At 37.5% G+C, this 25461-nt stretch overlaps 2 protein-coding genes across 4 annotated transcripts in view; one reads left to right on the plus strand and one right to left on the minus strand.

Moving 5' to 3' along the window:
• The window catches only part of COL10A1 (collagen type X alpha 1 chain), an 89064-nt gene extending 64140 nt beyond the window's left edge, over positions 1 to 24924 (plus strand). For 2 of the 3 annotated variants that reach the window (XM_080586860.1, XM_080586859.1), the window contains 2 exons: positions 12454 to 12607; positions 16926 to 24924. In XM_080586860.1, coding sequence (XP_080442986.1) covers positions 12469 to 12607; positions 16926 to 18820 — 2034 coding nt within the window. In that variant the 5' untranslated portion in view covers positions 12454 to 12468 and the 3' untranslated portion in view covers positions 18821 to 24924. Of the gene's footprint in view, positions 1 to 6591; positions 11740 to 12453; positions 12608 to 16925 lie in introns of those variants that run through there. The other variant, XM_080586858.1, reaches the window with a different exon arrangement.
• The window catches only part of LOC308192863 (dermatan-sulfate epimerase), a 201412-nt gene that overhangs the window by 164689 nt on the left and 11262 nt on the right, over positions 1 to 25461 (minus strand). The gene's annotated exons all lie outside the window — the stretch shown is intronic.

Here is a 25461-nt window from a genome sequence, read left to right on the forward strand (position 1 = left end):
AGATTCTCAGAGGAAAGTAAATATCAGTAAAGAGAGAGAAAGCAGAGATGACAAATGATCAAGCTTTGACTTATGGAATTAAAGAGGGTACATGCAAAACATTTGCATTCTTTCTCTTGTGAAGATTTAATTCATAGCAATTTATAATCTTTATACAAAGCACTTTCAAAAACACTTTTTTTAAGATTAAACAGATCTTTATAATAATATTAAATATTATGTCTTTAATAAAAAGTAGATAAAGTAAAGATAGCTTGCTTCAAACACAAACAAACAAGAAACAACAAAAAACAGGTGCCCTTAATTGTAGAAGTATAAGGGAAAATAGCATAACCATTAAAATAGCTACCAGATGTTATAACACCATTTGCTTCATTTCTAATGGGAAGTGTGAAGTTTCCTCAAGATTTTGTTTACAGACAATTAGAACATTGGCAAATTTTCACCATTCCAACCACAAGCTTATACTTTTTTTCAGAAAGGTTCATTTAAAATGGTTAGTCCATTCCTTAATGAAAATATTAGGAGTAAAATTTCTGCCCTAGTTCTGTACATCCATTTTGCAAAGCAGCTCCAAGTCCCCCCTTTTTTTTTGCTTTGATCTGGAATTTGTTACACATTGCTCTAATGTGCAAAATATCACTTCTGCCACTGTGATGAAATTCTGTACAACTATTACAAATTTCAGATTGTATAGGCATAGTACAGACTAACTAGAGTTTGGCAGCCACATGTCTTGTAAGGCAGCCCCTGAGACCTCACAGCTACTCAGACATTTAATGGATCACTCCCCAAAAGAGAGAGAGACTGTTTCTTTTGGAAAAGGCAGTCGCAGAGTATAACCTCGTTTGCTTTGTTCTCCAAGCACTAGAACAGAAACTTAAGAGATGCTTCTTACGTGCCTTCCATGTACAACAGAAGAGGACTGCCACATGACATAAATGCATTAGCAGAGGAAAGTGCTGTGCTAAAGGGGTACAAGGAGCTGGTAAAGTCTGGATGGGCCAGATCATTTATTCCTCAGTGGCTGACTCATAGGTAACATCATTGCAACAGCTTCTAATCAAATTCTGTAGAAACCAAGGATTGTTTTCTTAGACAAAATGAGTCTTTACAGGGAGATCTTTCTCTCTGCACCTAAATGATCCAGAATAAGCTTAAATATTCCAAAGCAGTTCTAGAAAGAACATGACAGAACCATGTCCACTACATTTGTGAAATTGACATTCATTTGCAAATGCAAAAGTTTGTCTGATCTTTATTTAGCACTTTTGATTCCCAGCAACTGGAAAAGGTATTAAAGCTATTGTATACTATTAGTAAATAGTTTTTAATGTTGTTCAGAGGTTATTTCGCATGTCAAAGAAATTCTGCCCGTGCTCCTGCCAGCCTGCTAGCTCCCAGTTTTTCAGTAGTGTTGGAACTCACTGCATGACTACCTTAAATATATTTTCCCTTAAAGTACCTGTAAACTCTTGGTGCACAAACAAACAAACAAAAACCAGTTCTAAATTACATGAATGTCTCAGGAATAAAGTACTGCCTGAAGGCCTGTAAGAAAGAAGTCTGCCAGAAGCAGCACAGTTCACATAAACATCCTGCGGTCATCAGCAGCCCAAGGTAGAATCCAGCTCTGAAACCCACTACAACTTATGCACACAGGACATACCAGAAATGCTCTAGATTTAGACGTGTATAAAAAGGAACCAGGAAAAAAAATGCTACTAATTTTAACTTTACTTTTATTTACTAATACTTAGGTAAGCAAATACATCCCACCATAGGTTACACAGGAGGTTTATTTTCTGAAACAATAAGCTCTCTCAATGACCTAACATGCGTTCTTGGTGACCTAATATTTCAACTGACAAACAGTGTTATTTTAGGTTATGAAAAAAGGGAGAGAGTTTAAAGGTACTTAGCTTTGTATATAAGTATTTCGACCTGGTAAATGAAAGGGTTTCAATCCAAAAACCAAATTCGAAATCTCATTCCTGTAACTTAACTCTATTTCTCAATTATGCAAAAAACGTGAAGTACCTTTAAAAAAAGATAACATGCAGAATGAGATTGCAAATATAAAGACAAAGTGTTGCTTTGCTGCTAGTGCAGAACTGCATAACCTAATAAGCCACACAATGGCAACAAAGCAATGCTGAATTGACGCTACCAGATTTAATGATAAATGACATGATGAACCTAGCATGAATAAAATGTATCAAGCAAGATATACATAACACCTCCTGTAACAGCATTCATTTTAGCCCTAGCTTTGCAGATCCCACATTTTCCTTGTTTTTTCTTCACTTCTATTATTTCTGCTGAAAAATAACATAGAGTAACACAGCAAGGTGTCACAGAGCTCTCAGGGTTTATATACATCCTCCCTCATTTTCTATACAGCTTAAAAATCTTTCCTGGTCATCATGACATTTCTTCCTCTGCAGACAGGCAGCAATACTAGCTTTCCAACCGGAATCGACAGCTTGTGGGTGGCCATATCTTTGCACCATTTGGATAGTTTAGAATATGTGCTAGGGAAGACAGCCACTTGTTTAAGTCACACCCCTCTTCATTTCTGGCTGAGGTCAATCTGTAAGAAACGCCATGAAATTTGGAGTTGGCTACAATAAGAGGGATTCCCAGAGCATCCTCAGATATTTACATCTTCAGGATAATCTTGATCAATTCTCACTCTCCTATGTTTCAGTGCTATAGCTACGATAGTTAGTTGTTTTTTTTTAAAGTTCTAACCAGAGGTGTAGAACTCCTGCAATTTGCACAACATACTTCTGAAGTTTACTTTCAAGAGCTGCAAAGACCTACTAAATCCATTCAGCAACAAGCATAAAATGAAATCAAACTATAGCAGTTTCACACTCAAAATATAGTGAGTTTGAGATATCAGTCACAACAGTATAATATATAGCAAAAGGAGTATTCCTAACCGCAAATTGCACAGTATACAATCTCAAACTATTGTTTGTAATCTCTGTAGCCAGAGATTGCCTGTTCCCATACCAGCTTGGAGCAGAGCACAAGCTGACCATAAAGCATTTGCCATGCCTTTCCCCCTGATTTTGTAGCAGCTCAACACAGGTTGCGGCCAGACTGCTAAGCAGAGTAAAACTACTACAGCTTTTCAGCACTAAGGCCCAACAGCCTGCAAATAGCCAGAAAGGATGGGATTCAGGCCCAGATTAAGGCACCTACACTTAATGTAGTTTAATCTCCAAATCAGTTGTACGCAAACACCATTTGTATATCCCGATCGTATGTACTACGTAGGTTCATCTACGTATTCACCTAGTGTGGTGAAATGCTCAGAAGTCTTCTGCAGTAGCACATGACATTGGCAGCAGCTGCTGACAGCAGAGCAGCCTCCTCCTTGCTTATGGACCATGAGCTGCTCAACAAAGACAGTCCCAAAAACTTTACCGCCACCTACATCCCTAGCCAAGCTACTGCCAGAGAAGCTGTTTCAAGAACAAAAACTGTCTGTCACAGACAACACAGAATAAAATGGTTTGTTGGTTAACAAATCAGATGGTGACATGGGATTTGTGGATTCAGTTCCTTGCTTTGCAACTTCACCAATCTTCGGTAAATCCATTAATGCTTAAACATATTCACATTAGAACACTTTAACAACATATAATTCAAGCACTCATTACTTGCTTACATCTCACCATCAGTGGGTACAGAAGTCTTCTAACTTCACCTCCAGCAAGAATTCAGTTTTTGGTTTTGTTTTTCCACCACTTACCGCAGCAACAGCAGCATCAGAAACTATCATCTTCGGAAACCAGCTTTGGTCAGGCTGCCTATCCCGAGTTCAGGAGTCCCTGTCTGTCTGTCCCTGGTATCTGGACTGATTTCACTAGTTGGGGAAGCACTTACCTGCTCCTTACCTCCACATAAGAACCACTTTTATGTAATTATCATCCAGTCCTCAAACCTTTGAATGTGAGAGCCTACTGGTTAAAGTACTTCAAAAAGTTGAGCTTTTCAATTCCATCTTTCTCCTATAAAATGCAAGGGACATTAAACCCTGGGGACTTTACTCAGGTAATGTGGAAAGCGTCACCTATAAAACTTTGCAGCCCTGATGTGTTTTCCCTAACATTAAAAGCAACCACTTTATCAACTCTTTATTACAAGCAGATAATTATGACTCTCCTTGATGGCAACATAATGCTTGTAAAAATCCAGTCTAAGCTTACTGAAACTACACACAGTCCTATTATTAATCACAAAGAACAATTAGGGTCCATGCACCTGAGCTTATTTTGCATAAGCAATATATTCTTTAAAGTTTGTGTGCACCCACAAACAGAGCTTTCCTATGTTTCCATTTAAATAAATGAAAAGGAAACAGTAATATTTAAAATGCTTAACATTGTTAAAAAAAAAAACAAAACACAAACAAATCTCTTATTTTTATATTGAAGTCAAACAACTTTTATTTGTCTTAGCTGTAAAAGTCTGCATTTTTTTCCACCTTTGGCACATGTTTTTAAACATGAAAGTTTAAAAACAACTCTGTGCCAACTGTCCAAACCACAGCAGGTAGTAAGGTCAATGAATGGGATTATTCAGCAGGCTGACTACCTGCTCTAGTGGGTATGCTTGAAAAAGTAGTTCTTATACCTATTTTTCACCAACTGTTTGGAAGATTCCCACTAATTATGGGATACCTGAGGAAGCTGCTTGAACTTGTTCACCTTTGGGAAAATAGGAGTGGTTCCCACCTTTATTTTATTTTATTTTATTTTATTTTATTTTATTTTATTTTATTTTATTTTATTTTATTTTATTTTATTTTATTTTTTACCAGTGTTTCTACTTTATTCACTTTGGTCCGGGGGACTCTGAAAGAAACCTCAGGTCCAGCAGACACAGAGGTAGGACAAGATACTAAACACTCTAATAAAAATCAGAGAAAAATAGATTATAAATTAAATAAAACAAATGCTTCTTCCCCACCCCCCCCAAAAACAAGAAAACAAACAAAATACACCATGACTATTTAGCAATTTTGTGCTTTTATGTGAATACAGTTTCTGCTGTTGTGTATCAGATTTGGCAACAGTAGGCTGAAAAATTAAACTAAAACAATAGAATCATCAAGAACTTACAAAAAAAAAAAGAATACGCTGTAATATTTCAAGAGCAAGTACACATTTTATGTGTTTTAAATCATTTAACACATCCTGTAAAATGACTTGGACTTATGGAAAACAAGCCTCCCTCCTTCCAGCACTCCTAGGAAAGTTTGACTACATTTTACCCCAAATCAAATTCTTACTAATTCAGCTTACAGAAAAACTTCATATTAATACAACTGAGAGTCAGCATCAGAGAATACTGAAAATGAGCATCTGCAGGTAAAAGCAGCTGGAAGCCTCTTCACTTGTCCATATTTAAACAGCTTCAGAAATAGTTTTGTAGAATCCCCTCCTCAAAATTCAAAGCCAAATTCTCATATTTGCTTAGATTATCTAGTGCTCAGGCCCTCTGACTCATTATTTTTCTAAAAACGTGCACAAAGTTAACTGGATTTTTCATCTGTTCTTCCCCTCTTGTCAGGAAGATGCAAGTCTTGGTATTTCCAATTTAAAATGATTACGTTTTTAAACAAATCTACTGAAAATCCAAAATTTTAAAATCTCCGTATAAACATTTACTGCATTTCATCAGAAATACAACCGTGGAAGAAAAAATATTAGTATTAACATAGATAAACAGCACTCTTTTTTTTTTTTTTTTTTAAATCTTGAAAACTAGTCCGTTTTTATTTAAAGCAAGGCCTCTGGTATGAGTTTCAAATTAATGCATTAATTTGATCAATACTTCTTGATTTTACTTTCAAAGGAAGGGGAGTAAAGAATAAAAAAGGCCAGGCCAGCAGCATAGCCAAGGTACTGGAAATATCTTTCCTAACACCAGTACTGCTGTTTGGTACATTTTACTCTTGTATTATTAATTCTCAAAGATAGTGGAAGATTTTCTTAGTTTTATAGAAGCACAATGCAACAGAAACATTACAGTGTGGTTAAAAAGCATTCATCAATATTATCTGAATTTGAGGAATATATAAACTGCAATACATGTCAGACTATGTGGAACTTCCTGATGTTTCAGCTTGGCTACTCAGTGCCTCTGCAGGTTAACTCATCAGAATGCAACTCCAAATATTTAACTGGGTGTCATCTATTTAAATATACCGCTATACTAAATATGGCTCTTGTGATCAACAGTTACCTGGACTGAACATAAATGTCAGCAGACAGTCTTGCAGTGCCAGAATAATTACAGACCATCTTTCCATTACTACTTAAAAGCAGGACATTTTTTCAACCACAATTACAACTGTTAAAAGTATAAGGGCTTTATGTATATAAAAAGACGAATACGGAACCGTAGGGGTAACACAGTTTGTTTTGTTTGATTTGAAGAGAATTATTTATTATATCTCAAAGTATGAATACAGATAGGACTACCCAGTCCTGCAGATTCCCTCAATCAAGCATCTATTAACTACAAAAGACATGCATTTTGATACTCAGAAGAAATCCAACTTACTTTGCAACTAGCAAGGTAAACAAATTCTTCACCAAGATGTTGTCTAATCCTATGCAGTCCAAGTGTCTAGCGTTGGAACAGAAAGTAGCCTCCATGCACATAAAAAGTAGCAATGATTACAAACAAAACAAAAAGCCACACATGAAAAACAGAAGTAAAAAACAGCCTTCCCACAGCTATCGAATTCACAAATTATCCTGCTGCCTACTTCTTTGGGTGTGTTTGACTGTGCTCAGTGAGGAGCTGAAAAACTTCTGTATTCGTTTTCCCCATTAAAAAAGGTGCAACAGAACATTTTGTTCCTCTGCACATCCATTTACAGCTCACCTGGCTGTTACCACAGGAACGTGTGGATTGTTCAGCACTGCGTGACGGAAAAAAAGAGAGTTGGACAGTCTTAATGCATGGAGCTGAGATGATTTAGTGGTATCCAGAGTGTCATAAAGTGCACCACAAACTGGGAAACCTAATTACTCTTAATTTCATGGCAGGCTTCCGAATTCCCCTTAGGAATCCCGGACTGCCTCTCATAACAGAACTTACAATTGGAGAATTTCTTCCTCGGAGGTGGTGCTACAACTTACTAGAGGCCAGTGCAAAACCATAGCTTCCACAAGTTTTGGGAATATGCACTTTTATACAGGAAAATTTACCACAGACTATGGTAGACTCTTCCAAGTTTATTTCAGTTAGATAACAAAATTGGAACTGACTTACAACAGAGAGCATTAGTTATAGATACTGAGCCATAAGAACCAAAATAATGCTCTTAACAGTGTTGAGATTTTACATTATCAATAAAAAGTTACTCCAAAGTTTTCAGATTAGTCTTTAATCTACAGGAAAAATCTTCCACTGATACATTCTTGCCTCTTTCTTCAGAGCAGAGATTATTTGGCCAAACAAAAGGAGTTAAGCACCCCTGGTTCCTTGGGGACCATATTTTAACAGAAAAAGTAATTATAAACTACAAAATAATTAGGATTAAGGCTGACAATGAATTATTAAAAATAAGACAAATTCAGAGTTAAAGCTGTGAATTATTGCTTTCAAGAAGTCACAGTTCATTGAAAGTATTTAAGCACATGCTTTGTACTTAGATGATGCAAAATCAAGATCATATCGTCGAAGTCAAAACAATAAATCTAAGCATATTCACACTGAAAATCCTCAGCATCAGGAACACACTTAGCCAATTCCCACTTATTGGAGAAAACTAGCCAGCCTTTCTCTGAGTTTTGCTCTCTCCAATTTTTTTTTTTTAATTTTAATTTTTTAAGGCTGTGTATAGGTGTGTGTGAAAGGGAGTGGTTGGTAGTTTTACTGCAGTTTATGCTTAATTAAGATGTTCCACACTCCTTCCCTGTAAGCACTTGCTTACTGTGGACTCATTCAAGTCACCATTTGAGTAACTTGCAGGGTAGTGGTAAAAGTCAGTTCCCATCTCCCAAAGCAGGGTGTCACTTCTGTACCACTTATGCCTGTGTTTCCATTGGCTCTGTAGAAGTAAGAAACAGGTCTTTTTGGAAAGCATACGCACTTACTGACGAGTAAACAACATTCAGCCAGGAAACACGCTGAAATAGAGCAGACTGCTGCAAACAGCATTAAGGACTGCAATTCCAGTATCTACTTCACGTAGTCCACAGTAATTCTATCTGGAGGCTTTTTACTGCAGTTAAGTTTAGTAATGAAATAGTTGAAGTCCAATCTTGAAGGAATACTACAATGGCTACTTCTACATGGACTGAGGATGCCAGTACAAAACTAAAAGCAAGTCCTGGAATGGCGCGATGGATAAACATGTCCCACTGTTAATCCTGACTGTTAGGACAGTGGGACAAGGGGAAGAAGCGGGAGTGAAGACGCCTACATGGGAAAGGCAACTTTCCAAGTGCATAGCTACAAAACAAAAGCAACTGAATTTTAATACCTTGCAAACAGGTATGAAAATAACCTTTCCAAAATATGTGCTGTTACTGTAAATAGGTATACACAAGTATGCCTACTGCACATATTTTTGCACATGCAAACATACACCAAAGCCAACCTTCGCACACATGCCTGAGAGCTAAAGGCATGTTAGCGCTCTACTAATAGGCAACAGCCACAGCATCAGTGAAAACATACAACAGGAGCAAACTCCAATTCTACCTCAACTTCCCACAACCACAAAAAAACAAAACCTCAAACCAAAGTAGCAGCATAAGATAGCACAATAGGGTGGAGCTCAGGCTAAACATAAGGACAACAGTTTTGCCTGTATATACCTTTTGACCCTGTAACCATCCCTATGTACATACAGACACAGAGATTATTCACCTCCCTGCCCCTAAGGAGCCAAGGCAGGAAGTGAGGCTGCTGGACAAATAGGAGTGGACATTATTGGTGCTTTTGTACCATAAGTGTGTCTGCTTTGGGGGTATTTATGAATTAGGCTAGAAATTAGCATGAAATTGTGTGTGCACAGAACTGTTGCCTGCTGTTCCTAACTTAGCCAAACATTGTCAAATTAGCAACAACCACACTTCCCACTAAGGGCTATATATTTAAATGCTTTAAATCAGAAATTATTTTTGGATTTATGCGAACCAAAAAATGGGGTTTGGAGTTGTTTTCCTTCACAGAGGAAATAAACTCTACGCCCATACATTTGCTCTTTCTATCAAAAGTGGATGGCTGGATTCTCATTTGAATGTATAGAGACAAACCCTTAAACGAAGCAGCTTGAGATGTTACACAAACAACTTGAGGATAGAGCTTCCTTCTTTAAAAAATTAAAAGGAACTGAATGCACATACAGGGAGTAGAAATGTCATCTCAGACATGCAAATATTCTCAGAAAACCACTGACCAGATTGGGCACACAATTTTAATGGGGAAAGCAGTCTGAAGACTTCTTCAGAGGAAAGCGTTTATTTACAGAAATTGAATTTGATGTTATTTAGAGGATAGCTAGGAAGAAGAAGGCTAGAAGAACTGTTCGACAATACATTAAATAAATTATTGCAGTAGTCTTTAAATCCCAACTTTAATACAGCCCTCTAGTAAGCAAATGTATTAGCACAATCGTAAACAGAATAGACTTGATGGTCCATTGGTCTCTTTCAGTACAGTAACTTGTGTTCTAGGATATTTGCCACAATACATAAAAGCCAAAAAAGTTGTCATTGGTAGCATGTGGAATTAAACAAAGACACAAAGCAGGTAGAATTCAGCCCATGTTAACCTGTCATTCCACAAGATAGCTGCACAGTTCAGGGCCACTAGCTCAGTCTACTGGCTGGAAAGGTAACAGATCTCCCTGCTGCACCTACCATGCATGAGAACTCACAGTAACACAGGTTATTTATTAGTATTCCTGTAGTACAGTATGCGAATCCCCTTACTTAGTTACAGTATTTCTACCGTGTCTATTAGGACATGGGTGCATATACATTCCTCTGTATAGATATGACTTGTACCTCACCAGAGGGCTCTCCAGACAGCTTCTACAAATGACAAATTAACTTGAATAATAAACACAACTTTACATGCTCACTTCATCAAGACAGTAATTTATAGCACATGCCCAGCTTCCTTTAGTAAAAGCACAGATAGCCTTTATCTTTTTTTTTTTTTTCCACTAATCTTTAGTGGAAGAGAAACTAAGAATTTTAAACATGTCCAAAAATCTAACTCCCACAAGACTGAACTCAATGTAACAATGTTAAGTGAAGTCTGCAACTGGCAAAGAAATATTAACACATAGGTAACTTAGACATAGGTATTTTTCCCGAGAATATTAGATAAAGGCAAAAAGTGCACTATATATTTAGTTGTACAATTTCATCCCAAACAAGAAAGGTTTATTTCTTGTCTCTCATTTCTGCTCTTAAATGATGTTTCACAAACAATTCAAGAACTAAAAATTACTGACTGTCCAGTACTGAGCACTAATAAAAGTGATGCTGAAACACTGTACTATTCCATTATTTATTCAGAAAGAAATCACAATGTGTGGATACAGTCTGTTAAGCAAGATCAGTTTAACAAAATGTCTTAAAGGCTAGAACTAATCTATAACCTCAAGGAAAAAAAAAAACTAAAAAAACTTGTAATCGATTTTGAGCCACCAACACTAAAACAGTGATCACTTAAATTTATTGGTGTAATCATTTAATAGGAACAACATACATCTAGTAAAAATAAAGCAATAAACACATTTGATTGAGCAAATAAATAAAAAATAAAAAAAACCTGCTCAGTACAGAACAGATCAAAAAAGTCCCACCAGCCCCAAACATCAGCCTTGATAACACTTGCAAATTTTAGCAGTATGGATTGCAATATGTTTGTCACAAATGAATATGACAAACTTCTCATTGTAGGCTTACATTTCAAGAATCCATAACACAAAAACATTACTTGCAGCATACACTGAATAGGTGATATTGTACCTCCAGCATCAGAACAGCTGTAAGTCTAGATATACGATCTGAAGATAATAATCTCCAAAACCAATAACTGGTTAAAAGTAATCTTAAGGTTCACACACAACTCCCAACTTAACATTTTAACTGACTGTAAGCTCTCCATTTGTATGTCAGTGAACAGCTACTCACATAAGTAGTCTCTAAACTTCAGTGGAGTTACTCCTGAAGGTAACAGCTCATCAAAGTTCAAAATATATAATTCTTTCTTTAAAACATTCACACAAAAATACAAATGAAGCACCTAGAATCATCAACCTTACTTACAAGTTCATGATTTTTTCCAGTGTTACCTTTCTCACTTCTAAAGACAGAAGGGACCCAAAATTTTAGATAATACAAACTATAAGCAATAAAATTTCATTAACAATAAGAAATCCAAGAGAAGGAAGAGAAGGTGAAGAAAAAAAAAAAAAGGCTTAACAGGATCTAAAATGTCTACCCAAAATAGATTCCCCCACCCCTAAAAAACACACATATACACACAGATAATTACTGCTTACTGATTTTGGGGGAGGAGCTTATGTCCAGCAGTCACCCAACTAGGGGGAAAATCGTATAAATACTCAAGGGTGACACCTGAAATCATCAGCTTCTGCTCACTCACCAGTGGCAGAAGAACTCCTCACTAGAGGAGGATTTGCAACTCTACTGCCCTGCGTTGGAGCTCCACAACATTTTGGTATGCTATCATTTCATTTCATTTCATTTCATTTCATTTCATTTCATTCTATTCTGTTTGGTTTTGATGCTAACTTCTACAGGATACTTGCTTTCTGGCTGGTGAGGGAAGTGGGTGGATAGTTAAGGGACAGGGACAGCTTCCTTACTGCCACTGGAGGTATTTGAAAGGTGACAGATAAAAACTTGCTTTCAAACAAAGCAATATGAGATTTTAGCCATTGATGCTGAAAGGAGCCAGGACTTCATATTTCATTTGCTGTAGCATTAGAGAGAAGCGATAAGGTTATGGTGCGATGTCTGTAATAGCCACTGAAAACGCTTCTTCATTCCAGGAGTTGTGATATATGCAACTCCTGAACTTTGTTTTGGGGTCCTGGTGTAATTAGGAGAACAATCACTGTTTCTGAAGACAGTGGTTTTAAATAAGATGACACCTATTTAAAATTATTCTCTTTATAAAAGTGAGACCACTGCCTCTAAGCTCTCTCTTGTATATCTCATACAGACACACAAGAACTCAAAATCTTTAGTTAGCAATACTGATTCCCTTTTCCTTAGAGAACTTTTCACAGACAGTGAAAGCAGGAGAAAGTAATCACAAAATAATGATACTTTTAACACCAACAGCTTAAGAAAATTCATTTTTTTTTTAATTCAGAAGACACCGATCAACTTCTATTTAAAACAACTCTTTCTCCCCTTTCTAACACAGAACTGACCTGGAAACATGCATTTACAAATATCCTTACTGCTGCTGTTTTGCCTAAACATAGTCCATGGGAGTGATGGATATTTTTCTGAGCGATATCAGAAACAATCCAGCATCAAGGGGCCACATTTTCTACCATTCAATGTAAAGAGTCAAGGTAAGCCTACTATTTTTTGATGATCAACTAAAAGAAAATTATTTCTAGTGGGTCAATACATGAACAAAAGTTCTCTGTTTATACTATTGGTATTCAACTTTCACTAACAGTTTAGGTTTAATTTAATAAGATCATCACTGCAGAAAACTGGCAGTGGCACTGGCAGCTGCCTCCTGCTGATAAAGATGTACAGTTGTCTGATTTTTTTTTTTTTTGTTACACAATAATTGCTGAAAGGATACTAAGCAGAAACAAAACTGCAGCTACAGATCTGATTTTCAGTTGTAACACAACTGTCTGCATAATTATGCACACAAGCCAATAATCCTTAAGTGTCTTGGTTCAATGCCAAGCTTCCTAACAATGATCTGACATCTACAATATTCAGAACTTTTGTACTACTGTCATGATACCTCTATGCAAAATGCAAAATTTAAACATACATTTGATGCATATTACCAAATGCAGACCTGCTTAAGGCCTGGAAAGGCAAAATAAATCTGTCTATATATTTGTAAAAAAATAGAATATAAACCTCTCTATATTTGTTTTTCATATGTGATTTAAGCTTGTATTTGGTCAGACTTATCTCTTCTAACAACAAAACAATTCTAGCTTTACTATAAAAAGTTCTCTTCATAAACCAGTCTTAGAGCAGACTGAATATGCAATATATAATTGCAATGTTATACATACACTTGGTGATAACTTATTTCTTGTTACCTTTTCTGTCCACTGAAATCAAATGGGTGGTGACATTTAAGGTTTTAAAACTACCAGAGTTCTCTTTTATTTTTTCCATCCTTATGCCAAAGCCTTTTTAAATCTTGCAAAAACTACATACCAAAACTTCTGACTTCCTAGGTGCTGGTTATATTTGATGAACAGCCCCCCAGAATACAATCAGTACTCTCTATTCAAAGTTACTATCATTAAATTTGAGAGCACTGAACCCTCCCTGTAAATATCCCTCTCTCCCCAGAAGAGCAATACTTTTTTTCTTTTTGGACATCAGCAGGCTATTTAGAACAGTTTTCACTTTTGCTGTCTTTCACCTACTTTTAGCTGTAATAATCACACTTGGGCAGAAATGAGGAATCTGAATGAGGGACTCCGAAAAACAGATTTGCAAATAAGCTTCTCCTCACCAGAAAAAGAACATTTTAGGCTATGGAATTGGAAAATAGCATAGCAGAAGCAGACCTGGAGAACAGAAAAGTTGTTGCTCAGGACATAGTATTTGCATTATCCTCATGAGCAAGATTCACTTCAGAGTAGCTCTAGTCCTGTCCTATGGACTGGACACTCATGAGCAGCACACAGCAAGTCCAAAGATGCAGTCCTGCTCTCATCCAAACTGGCTCCAGCTCGTGTGCTCTGAGAATGCTCTACAGTGAGAACCGAGTGAAAGCAGCATGACTGGGAAACTTACCCTCCAAAACGTTCTTCTGGGCTGTACCAAAATAATATTACAGTTTCATCCCTTGCCTTCAGCACAAGGACCTTCTGGAATCCTACTGGTACTCTCAGATTGAATTTAGGTACATGAACAGATACTGAGGGCTTGCTAGCTGGCATTCCCATGAGGTTACAGTTTCATTTCCTCCTTCTCCCCTCAGTAATTCTTCAGTGTTTTTCCGTGATTTTATTGAGTATCATATTATTCTTAAGTGAAGTACACTATTTACTTGGTTATCTTCTACAGTACTTCAGGGGAAAAAAAAAAAAAAGAGCAAATTAAGGAAAAAAAGGAAGGAGCAGCATAGACAAAAAATGTGATGAAAGGGAGGAGAAAAATGAATTGTCCTGCACAAACTTTTCACTTTTATGTACTTATTCACAGAGAATCTAATGTGTGTGAAACTTCTTATTTAGAACAAGAATGTTTATATAGACCTGTGAAAAGTGTAAAATGCTGTCTATTTAGGAAAGAAAGCAAATATTATATACTACACCTCAAAAGCAGGAATAGCCTACAATTTTACAGACTTGGGATTCCAGTTGTTTGACATATCTTCATTTTTTTTGGGAACAAGTATAAAAATGGAGGGCTGGACAACTCTTTCTACTCTTCAGGCTGGAAAACAAGCATCCCACAGAGAATTTTTAGAAGAGATTTAAGAGGGCTGTGTTACAGAATCATTGTTTCCTAATCTGAGATGAAAACGGAAGAATTAAATAGGAGAGACTATAGAACCAAATTGATCTCTCTGACTGTATTATCTAGTGAGTTTTTCCTTATGCAAGTAGCACATAGCAAGAGATTTAGATACCAGTAAATTTGTTTTGTATAGCTTTGCCAGAAAGCACACTGGAACTAAAATTTCAGTCTAGGTCTAAACAGGTGACCCACGACAACACCTGTTAGGTGCTATCATGCAGTAGCATCTAACAGAAAACATGGGATGGAATTCCTACATTCATTTCCGTAGGTGGCAGGTTCCACATCCTAGCCACTCTGTCCCAACATCAGAGTAGCACTGCGTTTGTAATTCTCAGAGGCGTTTTCCTGCTGGGCACAAGCAACTTCAGTATACAAATTCAGTCTAGAATCTGGTTCAGTGTGAGTGAGGGCCTGCTATGCAACAAGTGTAGCTACAGAGAAACCCTGCTACGTGCACAGCAAGATAAAACCATGTAGTATGAGGTAGTCAAGGTGAGGGAGTAATTTACAGAACTTGAAATTGTGTCAATATTAATTATTTTAATATTAATATTGCTTCAATATTTTTATTTAATATTAATTCAACATGATTCCACTTCTTTATTAGAATGTAGTGTTTAAAAGAACATAGTTTCAATGCAGAATTAGTACCTGATACTTTCAGTCTATACTCTCTACTCTTACTTTAAACAAATTAATAAATAAAAATTCCAAAAGATTTTCTGTCACCTGATTAAAAATGCCAGATCTGTAAAAGACATTTTGTCTAGGCACCTACCAGACCCCAAAAGCCAAATAACATTTTCTTTAATTTTAGCTTAGCAGACAAATGCAATATTGAATAAAATTCCAGAAAGCAATTCTTTTGGGAGTTAAAACCTATAAAAGCTTTACCAAATTTGATGAAATTGTACAACAGTTTTAGAAATCTTTCTTGACAGCTTACCAGTCAGAACATACTTTCCTTTTGTGTGTGTGTTTAATGTTATCATTTTCTAAATATACTAGGACTTAATATTAGGACTAGGACTATTATCTTTAATCCATTACATCATTCCTTTGAAATCTTTTTGAGAAGTTCCAGTTGAGAATAATCTTAGAATTAAGTCTGACTATTCAGCAGTGCCTAAATTAATAAGCCTTTACTGTAGGTTATCCTAAAATGTTCAAACTTATTTTTATATGTATATATACACTTACATATATATATATATATAACATTTATCATAACTATGGTATTTTGTTCTGCAATGCTACCAGTTGCTGCAAAATAGTGAAGTAGTCTTACAATATCCATGTTAATCTTCTCAGTAATATCCCACAAACCAGAATCCTAATTCCAATGGGAAGCTAGGAGTTTCCCCAAAGTACACAGAAAACTGAGTATTGAGCTTGTTTATTCCTCTATTTGTGACATTTGGTTAAGTGGCTCCACCTGCTGTCATGATAACTAAGAAAAATAGATCATTTAAAAAAAAGAGCAAACAATGCTGGAATTCTGACTTCAGTAAGACAAAATATCAGTTGTTATCTTGTCACAGTGTGAAATTACTACTGCAAACAAAATTCTGTAAAATGATAGTATTTGAAAACATAACATTCATATGTTTACAAAAAAAAAAAAGGCAGAGTGATGGCTCACTTTCAGAGATAAGGAGGAACAGCCAGAAATCTGACTACTTAAACATAGCACCAACTAGTTTTAGAAAAACTACATTTGTACAGGAAGCGTCCTCCATTTTCAGTCATCATCAAAATGCAAGTCTTAACTTGCTAAATCAGCTACCTGCTTTCTTTATTCCTTAATACTCTGCATCCACTCGAGCAGCATCTTTTAAGCAATTTGAGCCTAAATGTATTCAAGAAAAAATTTCTAGAGGCTTCATAGCTCATATTACTACTCCAACACATTTGCACTTGTTACATAGCCATATGAGAGCCTCAAGTCACTTTCACTGTGAAAGTTGGCTGGGGCTCTGAGTGACCAACTGTGAGGTCAGAAACTTGATTTCTGTGAGGCCCAAACAAAGTTAATCTTTCACACATTTCATCACCATGCTCCAAGTCTGCAAATTTGTAAGGTCTTTTCCATGCTAAGTAATTCCATGAAATGTTGTAGGTTCCCTAGTTGACCTGTTTTCCTCTCTCATGCAGGTGTACAGATAAGAGGTGAACAAGGACCTCCCGGTCCCCCAGGCCCTATTGGACCAAGAGGACAACCAGGTCCTGCAGGAAAACCAGGGTTTGGAAGTCCTGGACCCCAAGGTCCCCCTGGTCCCCCAGGACCACCTGGATTCTCTGCTGTTGGAAAGCCAGGAATGCCAGGTCTACCAGGGAAGCCAGGAGAGAAAGGATTAAATGGTGAAAAAGGAGAAGCTGGACCTGTTGGGCTCCCAGGAGCAAGAGGGCCACAAGGACCCCCCGGCATTCCTGGCCCTGCAGGACTGTCTGTCCCTGGCAAGCCAGGACCACAAGGACCTCCAGGAGCTCAAGGTCCACGGGGCCTCCCTGGTGAGAAGGGAGAGCCAGGTATTCCTGGTATAAACGGACAAAAGGGAGAAAGTGGGTTTGGTGTTCCAGGCCGCCCAGGTAACAGGGGTCTTCCGGGCCCGCAGGGACCTCAAGGCCTCCCAGGTCCTGCTGGGATAGGGAAGCCTGGAGAAAATGGTCTTCCAGGTCAACCAGGTATGAAAGGTGACAGAGGTCTGCCCGGTGCACGTGGAGCAACTGGTATCCCAGGTCCACAGGGTCCGCCAGGAGAACCTGGAGAAGCTGGCATCGGCAAGCCTGGCCCAATGGGACCACCAGGAGCAGCAGGCATCCCTGGAGCCAAAGGACACCCTGGACCTGCAGGCTTGCCTGGATCCCCAGGTCTTCCAGGATTTGGAAAGCCAGGATTGCCAGGAATGAAGGGACACAGAGGGCCTGAAGGACCTCCTGGCCTTCCAGGACCTAAAGGAGATCAAGGCCCAGCTGGCGTGCCAGGAGAACCAGGTCCTGCTGGGTCACCAGGGAACATGGGCCCCCAAGGACTCAAAGGCTTGCCTGGTGAGAACGGCCTACCCGGACCCAAAGGTGACATGGGCCCTGCAGGCCCTGCAGGATTCCCAGGAGCCAAGGGTGAAAAAGGTTTACCAGGATTAGATGGAAAACCAGGATACCCAGGTGAGCCAGGTCTTGCTGGTCCTAAGGGACACCCGGGTCTCCCAGGTCCAAAAGGTGACACTGGCCATGCTGGGCTACCTGGCCTGCCCGGTCCAATGGGCCCACAAGGAGTTAAGGGACTGCCAGGCATCAATGGTGAACCAGGACCCAGAGGACCTTCAGGAATTCCTGGGATCAGAGGCCCCATCGGTCCCCCTGGCATGCCAGGAGCCCCTGGTGCTAAAGGTGAGCCAGGAGCACCAGGACTGCCAGGCCCAGCAGGTATTGCTACAAAAGGCTTAAGTGGACCCATGGGACCACCTGGACCCCCTGGGCCTAAAGGCAACAATGGAGAGCCTGGTTTGCCAGGTCCCCCAGGTCCTCCTGGTCCCCCTGGCCAAGCCGTAATCCCACAGATGCCAGAAGGCTATGTTAAAGCAGGAGAGTCTCGAGAACTATCAGGAATGTCTTTCATGAAAGCAGGAGTAAACCAAGCTCTCACAGGAATGCCAGTGTCTGCCTTCAGTGTCATTCTCTCAAAAGCTTACCCTGGGGCAACAGTCCCTATCAAATTTGACAAAATCTTGTACAATAGGCAGCAACACTATGACCCCAGAACAGGAATCTTCACCTGCAGGACCCCTGGACTGTACTACTTCTCCTACCACGTACATGCAAAAGGAACAAATGTTTGGGTTGCACTCTACAAAAATGGTTCCCCCATCATGTACACTTATGATGAATACCAGAAAGGATACCTTGACCAGGCCTCTGGCAGTGCTGTCATCGATCTCATGGAGAATGATCAAGTATGGCTCCAGCTGCCAAATTCAGAATCCAATGGCCTCTATTCCTCTGACTATGTTCACTCTTCTTTCTCAGGTTTCCTATTTGCTCAGATCTAACAACATCCCACTTACACTGTCCTGACACTCTCTCCTTCAGTCCATTTTAACTGGGTACTGATCTGATGTCCTTAGCAGGTCATGCAACTTCAATTTTGCAACAAAAACTGAAGAGGGAGTGAGAAGGTGGAAGAGATTGGTTCAAACCTAGTAGAATAATATTGTTTGTTTCTAGAGAATTGTCATAGGAAATTTGTTCCAAAACAATGATTATTTGTCCAACCAAATGCAACATTAAAACTTTATGAATTAATATAATGGACCTGTCTGTCTTTCTTCCTTAAGGGGGGGGGGGGGGGGGGGGAAGAGGGGTGGGGAGAGAAAGTGGAGAGGGAAAAGGTCAGAACTTCTATCATTTCTTGTAAAGGTGAAGTAGCCATTCCAGGACACTAGATCACACTTGGCTATACTTTAATTAACTGAAGGTATTATTCAAAGTAAACAGTCTCAGATACAATATAATCATTTTAGCTAGATAATATACTTCATCATTAGTCTGCTATCTATCATCTTCAAGCTATCAAAAAGGAGTAAAGGAAACATAACCCTAATACAGTGCATAATATGTCACAATTTAATAGGAAAAGCTGAACTAAATTAAGGAAACCTACCTCGAAGAAAGACAGATTGACAAATAATAACCTGTTACAGAAAATATAGTGTCTTTCATAACAGGAAAAAGCGACCAGATTTAAAATCTAGAAATAACAGGATGACAGAATTGTTAAGGTTGGAAGGGACCTCTGGAGGTCATCTGGTCCACCCGCCCCCTGCTCAAGCAGGGACACCTAGAGCTGCTTGCCCAGGAGGCGTCTGAAGATCTCCCAAGGAAAGAGAATCCACAACCTCTATGGGCAGTCTGTTCCAGTGCTGTGTCATTTGCACAGCGTCACAGTAAAGAAGTGCTTCCTGATGCTCAGACAGAACCTCTTGTGATCCTGTTTGTGCCCATTGCCTCTGGTCCTGGCACTGAGCACCACCAGAAAGAGCCTGGCTCCATATTCTTTGTTCCCTCCCTTCAGGTGGGAACTCAGGTTTTTTTGACGTATATGTTGTGATCTGCAGCAAAAAACTAGTTCAATATTTTTTAAGCTCCTAATTAACATTCTGTAAAACTACAACAATCAAGAGTACAGTAAAACAACTACCACCAAATCCAGAAGATAAAGGACATATCTTCACATGCACACAGACCAACAAAATCAGAACAGTTAACCACACCTAAACTAGAGACAATCTTTGCATTTTTTTTTTTTAAACACAATAGTCTTGGAAATTTATTTTACTTACATGGTAAATGTATCAGATAATCCCTGTAATTTTTCAAGGGACATAATCATATTTACCATACATACACTCACGTCTCTCAAATGTTAGTTATTATATTAGTCTGTTATGGCTCTATGAAAATTTAAGGGCATAATATAAGCTAGCTCAATAACATCAGTGCTTATAAATTATCAAGTTATAATAGTTTGATTACACATTTCTTCAAGTAACAGTTCCCATTTGAATGTTTTAAGTGTCATATACATCCAAAGCTTATCAACTCTTGAACTATTATTTTTAGCATTTTGTTAAACAGATGTTTTTAATCACTTGAGCTAAAAGTACATAGGCGTATTTTTGAAGTTTTGTGATATTGTTTCTTCATGAAAGCAAAACCATTGCTTGTTATATACATTTGAAAACAGCAATTTCCTAAGTACTTGAAAATATCTTGGGATTAATAAAAACAGCAAGGGCACCTTTGGCTGATACATCATTAGCAAAACTAATGGAGGCTGTAAAGAACTTCTAAGAAAGTAACTCTGCAGAATTGTTTTTGCTCCCTTTATTATGTGTTGCTGGATAAGGAAGACTGGCTTAGGCTATACTTTGGTAAAATAGTAAGCATGTAAGGGGACTGGGGGGAGTAACTTGAGATCTGCTTATTTTAGCAGCCAACTAGACTTAGGCAAGTAAATGGTTGCTATTATTATAAACATTACATATACTTGTCTGTATGGAAATAATACAGTGGAGAGTACCACAGCTTGCCTACCTGGGCAACCTGCTCTATGGAACCTGCTTTGGCAGGGGGGTTGGACCCGATGACCTCTTGTGGTCCCTTCCAACCCCTACAATTCTGTGATTCTTTCAAACCAAACTAAAACTCAATACACTTGAGTGAATTGTCTATCCTTATCTTTCCACCGTTCTGTTTTAGATCAACTACTAGTTATAGGTCTCCTCAGAAATACCTCTTTTTTTCTGCATTCAACCGATTGGGCAACTTCTGTTTTGGAAACAAATAGAAGAACTAGGTACCGGATCTTTGGACAGTTTCTGGCCAAAGCACATGTTTAAAATTGGAGATGCTTGGTGCTCAGCAACTGTCCTGTGATTCCAACTAGCCAGACTTTGCACAAGAAACTGGGCCTAAATAGTATTCTTAAAAGTATTGTTCATTAATCTTTATTGTCAATCCATTTTAAATCAGTTTTTTTTTTTTGCTTTAAACTCTTCGTTCCTCAAATGAGCCCAAAGAACTTCATGCAAGTCTACAACTGCATACTTCAGGCTTGTTTTTTGAAGGCTTTTTGCAATTGTCCAGACATTAAGCCATTAAAAAAACAACTCAGCAACAAAGAGTTGGAGATAACTCATCAAATTGTGATACAATCACAGTTTATAGATTTAGCTCTGGACTCACAGTTTAGAGTGAACTTTGAGAAAGTATTTAAGATTCCTAATCATTACAAGGAAAGATAAACTAATTGTAACTAGTATTTATCATAAGATGCGTGTTTCAAATAAGTTAAATCTGTTTAATTGCACTTCATGGGAGAAAGGAAGTCTATTGCAAAATAATTACATCTTCTGTAAATATTGGGCTTTGGAAGAGGTAGAAACAATCAGACAGAAACGTGGTTGATGGCCATGCAGCTCAAACAGAACAGTCAAATCACAGCACCCTGAAGTCTGGGCAAACAGGTAGCTCTTTACTACAGAGTTCTTTGCATTTGTCTTGTAGCACTGCTTTAATACCTTTTCCACATGAACATTTGCTGCCTACCAAAGCTCTTTCTAAAAACATATCTTTCTAAAGATAAAGAGATAAAAAGGTAAAAAGATAAAGGTAAAGCTCTTTCTAAAATATGTCTTTTTCCAGAGCAGGTGCATTAGAGGAAACAAAATGTAACATGAGGTTAAAATGAAAATGGGAGAGCCTGTAGTAGTACAAAACTGTCTTCCAAAGGCCTCAAAAATATTTTGGATACAAGTTTTAGTAGTTCTTATCGTGTGAGTATTTTGTGTCTAACCATGTCTTTTCTGTATTTACCCACAAAGCCCAGCACAAACACACAACCAGCTTATTTGCTTATATCTTTGTTGCCATTTTCACAATCGTGACTAATTATGATCTCTCTTTATTGGACTACACACCATTAGGAATCCTAACATTTCAGAATTTTGGAGGACTCTTTTTTTTTTTTCAGAAAAGCATCTTTTTGTTTGTTGTTTCTGAAGGATATAATGCAGATATCACAGACACCTAGACCAATTATTTTCCACAAAGACAAAAGGATTATATCGTAAACTTGTGATCAAAAACCTCCATGTGTACATGAGTGCGTGTGTTTGGGGAGAGGACAGTATTTTGTAAAGATCCAGAGCTTCCCGTCTCAAAGTTACATTTCCCATACACAAGCATGCCACTTCAAAATACTGATCATTTACATTAAGAAAAATGCAAATTGTTAAAAAGCAGGTTTTAAGTGTAGGACTTTCTCTGATTTTTTTATTTTTTAAGCAATGACAAATTTCTCAGCTGCACCCTTGAAACCTGAGAGCATATCCCATCAAGACTTTTTACAGGCAATTTATGAGGGCTTGGATGCTATATTCGGCATCATATTTTTTACTTCTAAAAGGAAATATGGTCTTATGAATTGATTGAAATCATCACAAATGTATCATTCTCACTAGATTACCTTAGATGTTATAGTTACCAGTAGTGGCAGGGAAATGACGGGGAAAGACAATCATGCAAGAGAGAAATAAGCCTTTACTGGAACACATTTAAAAAAGTTCTGCTTTAAGAAGTTATAGCAGGCAGTTTCCTTCCGCAAAAATCATTTTTTCTGTCAAAATAACAATCTGAAATTTTACATATTTATACAATGGAAAATATATCATCACATGAATTTTCCTTTAAAATTGCTCTACTTCATAAACGAAGGTCCAAATAATACATGGATATTTTGGAACTCTCTTAGGTTCCTTCTGCCTCAGTTCTTCAAATCTTTATGAATAAGTAAAAGAGTGGGTTAACACCTTTCATAAGTCAGGATAATCATGGCTATCCAAAAGAGCTATCAAAACAAAATATAGTCGGACAATTATCTAAGGCAATTACCATGGCTAAGACAATGAAAAGTGAAATCCACCGGACACCTGACTAATGATCAAAGAAATCATGTGATAAAGAGAAGGGACATAGATAAACAAGGGCATAGTGACAACAAACCAGAGGCAAAGTGACTTGCAAACACAAATTTCAAAAAAACAAAATGGTCAGTCGTTCTGCTCCGTCACTGACAATGGCACTACTAAGATGGCATTTCAGCTTGGGAACTTTACGTCTCCCAGCTGACCACTTAAGTTTGCTTTAGAAAGTTTACCTTGACTAACTGTAAATGAGCACTCTCTTTCTAAAGGGTTAAAACCTTTGCAAGGCACCAAGGGCATGGAGTTCAGTCAAGGGACTGTGGTTTTTGGGCCAGGTCCTGGGTTGAGAAAGAGCGCGGGGCTTCCTGGTATGCAGAAGTTGGGCTAGAGCCAGCTTTAAGAGTTTCCTCAGGAAGTTATGTTAAGCTTGCACTCAAGGAAAAAAATCTCTTTGGCATGAACTTGCGACAGAAAATTAGTACTATTATTTCCATTTCACAGAAGCGGGACCTGAAGCAAAGAGATCCTCCATGGGAATATCACAGTTAAGTTGTGCAGGAAGAAATAACATCTAATTCTTCTAAATCCCAGCTCAGTGCTTCATCCACTGGACCATGTTAGTAAATGGAAAATAAGACCACTATAAGGCCTTTCAAAATGATGCATGACAGACCTTAGCACTACCATATATTGAAATGTTTAACTACAGTGTACAATCTGCATTGTTTTACTTATGACTTTACAAAGCCCTATTCTGCTCCCCTGTCACCCCCAAAATTATGCCTATCATTTACTACCTTGTCTTCTATTTTATTGCTGTTGTGCACGTGCCTCATGACTTTTATAACAGTGAATTGAGTTTATTAAATTAAGTACCTATTCTGATGTGAGTTAGAAAGCATCAAGTCATGTCACACATCTGCTTGGATGCAGATTTCATACTTAGATATACAAATAGGTACATTAGGTAGGTACATACGTACACACAAGCAGACACTTGCATAAAAATATCAATTCTTTATATGATTTTAAATATCAGGCTTTAAATTGTTTTATCTAATTAATTTCCAAAGAACTTGTAATTTTTTTCTTTTTAAACCAAACTGCATTGTTCACATCTTTTAAAATGAGCAACTTTCAGGATTTGAAAAAAATAAAAATGCCACAAGTTAGTTACAGTTTATTAGAATTGGTTTAATATCAGCAGAAAACACAAAAATACATTTATTTCATAGATGAGTGATATCTTAAAGGAATTTTTAACTACCAAAAACACTAAGCTTCAAAGAAAACATAGCAGTAGCAAAAAAACACAAAAGCATTTTAGGATTACCTAGCTGTCTTTTACAACATATATTCTGACATCATTTCTGTTTTTGTTTGGAACCTCTGAGGGGATTTTTTTCAACTATGTTTGAAAGAAAATGATAAAACTGACTGCTTTGGCAAGTAGTACAACAAAGTACTGGTGAACAAAAGCTAAATTTTAAGAATGTCTTAACCTGTGCCTAATGAATGTTGTGTCAGAGGTAATTTTATCAGTAATATTGTCAGCAAAATTATAGAGTTCTGAACCATGCTGCCTTTTTTTTTTTAACAAAAAATTTAAAAATAATTTTCATTAGTTGTATGCACACAGAGGATGCTTAACCTTTAGTCTCAAATGATTAATTACTCATAGGTTATGTCTGTGAAAGGAAGAAAAATATTTCTAGTTGAAGAGTAGCCAAGACGTTTCCCAATTCTAATTTATATTACAGTAGAATAAGGTTGGCTTTGGGTGAAGGAAGACTATTACTTAAATAAGTAATTTTTATTATTAAAATATTATCCTCTGCAATTTCTAGTAAATTTGTAACAGAATAACACAATTCCAAGAAGGTTTAAAACTAGGATGACAATCTCCCCACTTTTGTCTCAACTTACTACATAAGGAATTCTAATAAAAACTAATGGCCTAAAGAAAATGTATCAAAAAATTAATCAAATATTAGTTACTTTTTTCTCCAGTGCATTTTTTATTTTATTCATAAATACAAGAACACCACAACTAGAATCAAAATACAGTCCAAGGATGCCCACATTGCTATACCAGCTGCTTTTCCTCTGAATTCAGTGAGGTAGTACATCACAAGTGTTATTTAAAAAAAAAATAAATGGAATCAGCTCCAGCTAAACTAAATAGTAATAGCAATGATAGCAGGATA

The sequence above is a fragment of the Anser brachyrhynchus genome (genome assembly GCF_964034855.1).
Source record: "Anser brachyrhynchus genome assembly, chromosome: 3".
Taxonomy (NCBI): Eukaryota; Metazoa; Chordata; class Aves; order Anseriformes; family Anatidae; genus Anser; species Anser brachyrhynchus.